Source organism: Spea bombifrons, chromosome 2, assembly GCF_027358695.1.
Source record: "Spea bombifrons isolate aSpeBom1 chromosome 2, aSpeBom1.2.pri, whole genome shotgun sequence".
NCBI classification, from domain to species: Eukaryota; Metazoa; Chordata; class Amphibia; order Anura; family Pelobatidae; genus Spea; species Spea bombifrons.
Window position 1 is genome coordinate 90,535,167 of NC_071088.1, and position 8,463 is coordinate 90,543,629.

Below are 8,463 nucleotides of genomic sequence, written 5' to 3' on the forward strand. Positions count from 1 at the left end.
AAAATCTGAATTATATTTATATGCAACTGCATAACTATTGGTTATAACATATTTGTGTGTATGTATATATATATATATATATATATATATATATATATATACACACACACACACACATATATACACGTACGTAAGAGTTCAAAAGCAATCATATCTTCTATTTTGCTCGTTTTCCTCTTTATTGTGGACGATGAACAAAACCGGTGCAACTTGTATGGTCAGAAATCCCAATAATATTCACATTATCAGCTCTATAGTTTGTCACTGACATCAATACACTAACATGTATTTATTCACATGCATTTTTGTTCTTTTACGTGTTATTTATTTTGCATGACTTTATTACAATTGTAATATCTATTCAAAGACATACTAAAAATATTTTTTTTTATTTTAAAAAAAAAGTGTAATGGGTGAAGTTCATTCATTTGTTCTGTTATCTGTAAAAACGAAAAAAATCTCACAAGAGATTGACATGCCCTCCCCTTTTGTCTACTCAAGAGGCCAGCATTATACTACTTTGGCAGTAGAGAGTCATACTCCCAGTCTGTTTTACATATGTCTGATTCCAGACAGGATTCTGCAGAGTCCAACGTAACCTCTCATGTTCTTCTAGCTTCATGTACTGTGGTCAGACATAGAGGTTTCCAGCATCATATCGCTCTCGTTCATCTCAATTTCGAGGGCCTCTTCTATAGGAGACCTGGTATCTGAAGATTTAGGCAGAAGTTGAGAAGTCTCCAAGGCCATGATGCCACTTTCGTCAAGGGACTGGCGCTCAAAATCAAACTCCTTGTCCTCCCAGGGAGGTGAAATTATGTTTTTAAGGGTTTTCATTGTGTGGACATCAAAGTCATAGCATTGCAGTTTTTCTTTAATCTCCGTTCCTAGGAAGATAAAAATGGGTTTTAAATGCCAATATAATAGTTTATTCCCAAGCCCTTTTATGAAAGACAGGAATCAGAGAAGAAACATGTTTAAGAACATGGTTTGAGAGGCCTCACCAATATATGCTTCAGAGTCGCCAATGTACATTTCTATGCAGTGCCCGAGCATTGTGACGGAAAACGTATCATCCCTCCTAAGGCCAAGAGCCTGTTACAAGAATAACATATGTTAAGAATAAAGAATAGTTTTAATGACACTACACTTGCAATAACATATTTTGGCCCTCTGACTCTTCAAGTCCTGTTACAGTTAGCAAGAGCTATTTTTAAAGCCCCCAACTGTACGCCACGCAAAAGCCAGCAGAAAACTTACGGTATGAAAATAGTCAATTGCACTTTCAAAGTTTCCCATCAGGCTATGTATATAACCAATAGCTGAATATGTTGAAGCATTTTGTGGGATAAGCACCAAGGCTTGACGGTGATATTCCAAGGCCTCCTCGTATTTTCTACAAAAATAAGCAAATACAAATGAAAAACAACATAGGAAATAACGGAATGAATTTTTTTTTTTTTTTTTTTTTAAATAAAAGTTTTACAGGATACAAAAAATCCTAAAAGATAGGCAAGGACTTACTTGAGTTTTCTACATACATGGCCTAAGTTGTTTAGCAAAGGCTCCCATTTATCCACGGTTACCTTCAAAGGAAAAAAACATGAACATTATTAAAATACCTTTGTATTAATCTTCTCACAGGCACTTGTAGTTGAAGTTACGGTTCAGCTTAGCGACAGCAATGTGTCTGATACTTGCTTATATCTCCTCTACCTGGTTGATTGTTCTGAGATCTCTAGGAGAACTAAACATTTCAGCTCACAGAAATCACTATGCAATTACGCAGGTCCAATCCCAGTGACTACCCTCCTGCAAGAATGGCAACTTTCCCCTTGTGCAAAGAACAGATGATGTGAAGATATTCCTTGACACTGATATAGACATGCATTATGTAGGACCAGCCCTATAGAATGCCTTATAAAATATGTTAGACAGAATGTGAAACTCTCCTGAGTATGGTGCTCTGTTTTAAAACATGTACAGAAATCAGGGTCCCAATCACCCTGGGCAGAATGTGTTTTATGGTAAAGAGGATGAAATCTATTATTAATATTATCTGAAACAGACAAAGCTTCTTAAAACAGATTACAACATTTAAAAACAAGAATGGGCTTGATGTATTATAATAGTATTTTTATTACGACACTCAGGGAGACAAAGCTGGCCGTGCAAGAACCCTATTGTATCACTTATTATTTATACCAACAATTTCTGCTGATCTTTACACAACAAACTCAGGCTGACATACTTATACATAAGGTAATGATGGCCCTGCTCACACGTTTGCAACCATGTCTTCGTATCTGATGGCAAAGGGTCACTAACCTCATTTCCAATTGCTTTAATTTTTTCTAAAGCATCCAAGAACCACTTTTCTGCAGTCTTCCAGCTGTAACATGTATTAAAGTGCCAATCAAACAAAGATCACAAAGCCCTGCACAGAAAAGCACAATGTAGAGTAGACATGTTCAAATAGGCCAAAAATTGATTCACACGTTTTTGGCCCATTTGATTCTGGACAACAAATTCCGTTCCCTGCCCATTTGTTGTCCAGTGTCCACATTCACACTCACTCTCTCTCTCTCTAAATGTTTCCCTGCCAACCACTTCCGCATCTTCTATCTTTTCTTTTATCTCCAATCTTCCATCTTCATCCTCATCTCCACAAGAACTTCCTCCTAAATGACGGCGCTTGCAGTGACGTACTCTACTCGATCTTCCACATGGCAAAGAGGACATAACCGAAAGTGGCGTCATTTTGCACTCACTTGAACTTGGGGCAATATAATGTCGTTTATGGCAACATCCTCACCCCCAATTGGACGATGGGCGAAGATGTTACCCCAAGCACTGCCACATTGGTCTCAAGTGATGGAAAATTAAGGCACCTTCGGTATCATCCACTCCTCTGATTCGAGATGAAGAAGAAGATGCGAAAGCGGTCAGCAGAGAAGGTAGGGAAAAATTTAGAGACATGCGAATGAATGTGACCCCACTAATTTCAGGTGAAAATTCTGAGCTTTTTGCTTCGTTTTTGACCGAATCAAATTTGCAATTCATATGAATCAGAATGCACAAGTCTTATGTATAGCATGTAAGTTTTAATTAACAGTTTGCCTCAATTTTAACATTTGATGGGAGTTTTTTTTTTAGCAGAATTAACAAACAGCATGGATATATTGCAACAATTATGGAAGCAGATGGCAGAGAGAGAGTGAATGGGGGTAAATGGCAACAAACTGAAAAAGCCCTCAATTTTGTCTGAACAAAAAACAAATGGACCAAAAACTATTTTGCAACATTTGCAACAATCTAATATTGTGTGAGTTTATAGAATAATATCAGCTTTTTGCAATACACACAGATAGTAGAAAAAAATAGAAAAAAAAAGTCAGCATGTTGGCTAACCCTTGCAGTGTTACAAGGCAAAATGTAAAGCAGAATGCGGAAGCTAATAAACAAAGGCTGTGTTTACAAGCCTAGATATGAGATGAAAGATCATGATAGTGTAGACAGTATGCATCCGCAATGTACCTAGACATATACATATGACATTTAACAACTTACTCTCCATTCTGAAATGCAACCACACCAACTTCATGCATCACAAAAGGATCCTCTGGAGCAATACTCAAGGCCTGACTAAAAAACCTCTCCGCCAACTTTGAGTTATTTGTTAGCCCGTATTCTAATCCAATGTACAACATTGGCAAATGGCACCTGCAAGAAGAACAGTAATGAACAGCACAGAAGGCATCTATATTGCAAGTGTCTGGCACGCTCCTCTACTACACTGTGGAAAACACACAGAAAATTATATTAAATTTTATTTACACTAGGTATATATTTATATATATATACACATACCTAGTATATTCATCAGGTCATATAAAGTAGGTGCAAAGCTATATAGGCTATTTCATAAAGCATTGATGCCAATTTCCAAAAAAAGAAAATGAAAGACAATTTGGAGACATTCCCCCCCCCATACTTTATGCTGCAGAATTAGTTCCCCTCGCCATTTTAGCCTCTACCACTTCTGTATGTTGATAGCCCTGTCAGTGATTAGCATACCCTTTCATTAGTTGTGCTGCGGTGAAGTAAGCAGCCATAGCCTGGTCATGTTCACTCTCCACTGCAAAAGAATGGCCATATGCAATCCACGCTGGCCCATAGCTTCTCTCCAATGTGGTGGCTTTACTGAAAAACAAACACAATGCCCACGATGAATAATAATGGGAAAACCCAACCTAAAAACACTGTAACCACACATTAATATACATATTTTCTCTCCTATTAGGTAATTAAACCTTAACAGAGCTGCCATTTCGGTTTTCTTCCCTGAAGGGCTAATCACATAAAAAGAAGCTTTTAAGAAACATTTTTGTATCTAAACAGTCTAGTCCCCAACATTGTATTTTCAATATGCTTTTAAGCATATTGAAGACCATTTTGATTTTACCGCATACGAGTTCAAGTAGACACTCTTTAGTTACTGGCCAGAAGTCTCACTTTCTAACTCCTATAACTAAAAAGAGCGTAACTATTTGCATATAGTTAAATGGAGGGAATATGCACTTAACATGAAAACAGGGCTCTTGTGCTTCTGTAAGTGAATAAGCCTGGTAAAGTTTAAGCACTAAACACAACAATGTCCTCCTAATGGAAACCATGACAGATAATGATGTCTGCAAAGGTGGAGAAGCCAGGGACTATATAAATGCTAAAAAAAATGACATATAGTGACATAATGCCTTGAAAATTTGTATTTGATGGTGTGTTTCCAATCGATATTTCCCAATAATAATGGGTGTAAAGGCTATAATTCTCATGGAAGGGGAGTCCCTCAGATAAACAAGAATTTATCCATATACAGGGAAATATAGTAACCCAACGATGCGAAGAGGCTGTCACTGAGGTTGCTCCTGGATATAACCATGAAATATACACAAAACAATACATCTTGGTCGGTGTTAACAGAAAGGTCATACTGACAATAATGATTTATTCACACAAAGGGAAATTGAAGGAGATCATGAAACACATTTATTATTTGTCTATAAATTGTACAAAAGTACAAAGTTTCAATCCACCTCTTCTCGGGACCGGTCACGGGTTACGAATAATTCAGAGCACTTAGTGAATGAAGACTACCGAATCGACAATACGTATCACTTATGGCCTACCTGAGATATCTTCTGGCGTGTTCATTTTTATGTCCAACCATGAGATAGTAACAGCCTACCGCAAACCAGGATACCTACAGTCCATCAATAAAACACAAGCCAATTACATGAGGGAACTAATTATAGTCGTGTCATCGGAAATTACATTCATTTAATCTCGGCCATATCTACAGTCCTGTAAATTGCCATTCGATGTGACTTTCGCTGCTCCACACCACACTAAGCTGATTCTCTCTGGCAATTCTCATAAAGACTTTAATTAGTCAAGGGGTTATTAAGGCTGTTCTTTACCGCCGGCAGTATAAGAAGGAGTCAGGATGTTTGTCTAGTAGACTTGGCTAATATGACAGACACGGAACACATACAAACCGCTAATAGGTATCAGCCTGAAAACATCATCAGCCAGAACTGATTTAATTCAGAAAGTACATTTTAAAATCTTGCTTTTAAAAAGACTGACAGTAAAATTGTTTGGTGGGATTCCCCTTTAATGTGTTTGTTCCAAAACTAGACTAATTTTAAAATATTATCTAGCGTAAGCTGAGTAAACAGGCAGGTAGTAGCTGATAACTACACAACTCCTATAATACTAAGTCTGCCTGCGTCCGTTCTAAAGTGGGCAGAGGATTACTAAAGAGAAATCTGGATTGCAGCCCCTAAATCTAGGACCCACCGGACCATCTAATAACAAAATAGGTATCTTTGGTTCCCACAGAACTGCATCCAGGCATTAAAAGAAATGGGAAAAAATGACTTTTTAAACAAATCATATTTTATATCCTTTAATTTTCTTTGTAGAAAGCTGCTTCTTCTTTCAAAACAAACTATCAATAATAATAATACTTACTTTGGCAAAAAATAACATTTGGCAACAGCATTTAATAACAATAATAAAACTGCAAATACTTACAGGGTTGTTGGGATACAAATCCACCAATTTATGTGAAAGATAGAACAGCTCTGTCAAAATAAAAAAAAACATTAACTTGCGATTTGGTTTGGACCTAGGAGAAGCCAGATGTTTTTTTCCGATCAAGTTATTACATTAATTTATTACGTCAGTCTCCTGCTTCACCTCTCCGTTCCCAGGTGCCACTTACCCATAGCTCACCCCTGACACACACACAATAACACCATTCATCGACATTCACATAGACACATGCTTATGGTAACACTATACACAAACATATACTTACAGACTCTAAAACTCAAACGCCAACATATGCTCACTAACACCTTACAGTAACACACATGCTAACACTATACACATATGTACACACATTAACACCATAAACTAATACACAAACTCTAACACTATATGCTGACAGACGCATGCTAATGCCACAAAGCAACGCACACACACAACCATACAAGCTAACACACTCACACATGTACACACTATTCAACAACATACACTCACACGCTAACATTATACATATATTATATACAATATATACACTAACTCTAACACTGAATCTGGCACTACTATACAGTAGACACACAAACCCTGGCACTATACATTTACACACACACACACAAAAATACATACCGACTCTAACAGTACAGCATACACACACACACAAACACATGCATACACTACTCCACCTCCCAGAGACCTACCTAGGGGTCACATAATGTATATAATGCTTCACTGCGCCCTTGCAGCCAGATTCCTGATGGTGGCCCTAGCCAGTGCTACCCCTTGTCCTGCAAAACCCTAGGCGTCAGGAAGTTATTTCCTGTAACCATGGTGACCTGGGTTTGACGAGCCTTTTCCAAAACATCAGCAGGCATCCTCAGTTTATTTTAGTTCTAATGCATCCATATATACGATTCCCAGGACATATCCCCAGTAGGCCCTACACATAGGTTAAACCGGTTCTAAACCCTGTCAAGTGTCAAACCCTTATTCTGTCACACTGCTGGTACTGGGTTGCTAGAATGCCACTGCTCACGATATAAACATTTTTGTCCTCTGATTTCCACAGCCGTCAATCATCACACAAAATAATAAAATTCTTACCGTTTGCTTTATTCAGTTCTACTAGAGTGCCTATATGTACAGGTAAACAATTTGCATGGAAGGGATCTTTTTCCATTACTCTGGGGGGGAAAAATATCCAAATTTAGAATGTAAGTGTGTACCAAAAATATTACAAAATAACACATGCTGTTTTATTTTATACTGTGCTATTTTAAAACACATTTATACATCATTAAGCAATACTTCTTTCTAGTCCTGTGTCCTAACTGGGAATTCTGCCACTATGGCTTCCTTATTCCCATCGCTGAGCAAAAAGCTAGGCACTTGTAGGCTTACATAAATCCAGGTATATGGTAGATTCAAGGAGAAAGGGGCTGTTCTTCTGGATTCAAGAGTAATGTTTTAATTGAAAGACTACAGTCCAAGGTTTTGTACTATTTTTGGATGATGATATATCCTTTTTAACTAATCTATGTACATACGACATACTATTGAGTCACTAAATACATAGGAGGATATGAGTAAAGCAAGGACTACTCACACAGAAGTCAGTTTATAACACATCTTGAAGTCACAATTGTAGTAATGTCTTTCTGCTAAAGATACAACCACATCCAGGTTTTCTTGAAGGCCATCTATTGATTCTGGAATTACCGTTTCACTGGGTTTATTGTACTGCAAAAAAACTAATTGTGTTAAACATACAAAACCCCAAACCAAATGTTTATATATATATATATATATATATATATATATATATATATATATATATATATATATATATATACACACACACATACACACAGTACATCAGCCTTAGGTGTTGCTGTGTGTATGTGTATATCATATGTATCTCTCCAGCTGCCATGTCAATCATTGTGAATGTTATAGGGCCAAACAGACACAGTGGTGCCAGCTGGCTGCTCTTATCCATTAGATTAAGAAACATGTGAATACTATGAGCTTGCTACCTTATTTAATGTGTGTATATATATATATATATATATATATATATATATATATATATATATACACACTTTGAAAAAAATACGCTTACATTTAGAGATCATTTAGGAGAAAGTTAAATATTCTGCAGAAACAGGCTGAAGAATGGTGGAAGAAGGTGAAATAACATTCAGGTGGAGCAAGTCTCTAGGATTACTTTATCCCAAACCACTTTCCAATACCTACAGCCCCAACATCTTATCACTTTATAACTTGGGTTATTTTTGTTTAATGTGACTTTGTAGTCCGCTGTATTACATGTACAATGTATATAAATACATATCT

The 8,463-nt window shown here is 36.9% G+C and overlaps 1 protein-coding gene across 1 annotated transcript in view; it reads right to left on the reverse strand.

Annotated features, from left to right (window-relative positions):
* Nucleotides 1-155: 155 nt before the first annotated feature.
* Nucleotides 156-8,463, reverse strand: part of CDC16 (cell division cycle 16) — a 12,271-nt gene continuing 3,963 nt past the window's right edge. Inside the window, exons 8-18 of the mRNA XM_053455123.1 lie at nt 7,715-7,848; nt 7,213-7,292; nt 6,100-6,149; nt 5,190-5,263; nt 4,078-4,203; nt 3,571-3,723; nt 2,329-2,392; nt 1,525-1,586; nt 1,261-1,396; nt 1,005-1,095; nt 156-887 (exon numbers count right to left, since the gene is read on the reverse strand). Of these exons, the coding sequence (XP_053311098.1) occupies nt 619-887; nt 1,005-1,095; nt 1,261-1,396; nt 1,525-1,586; nt 2,329-2,392; nt 3,571-3,723; nt 4,078-4,203; nt 5,190-5,263; nt 6,100-6,149; nt 7,213-7,292; nt 7,715-7,848 (1,239 nt within the window). The 3' untranslated portion in view covers nt 156-618. The remainder of the gene's footprint in view (nt 888-1,004; nt 1,096-1,260; nt 1,397-1,524; nt 1,587-2,328; nt 2,393-3,570; nt 3,724-4,077; nt 4,204-5,189; nt 5,264-6,099; nt 6,150-7,212; nt 7,293-7,714; nt 7,849-8,463) is intronic.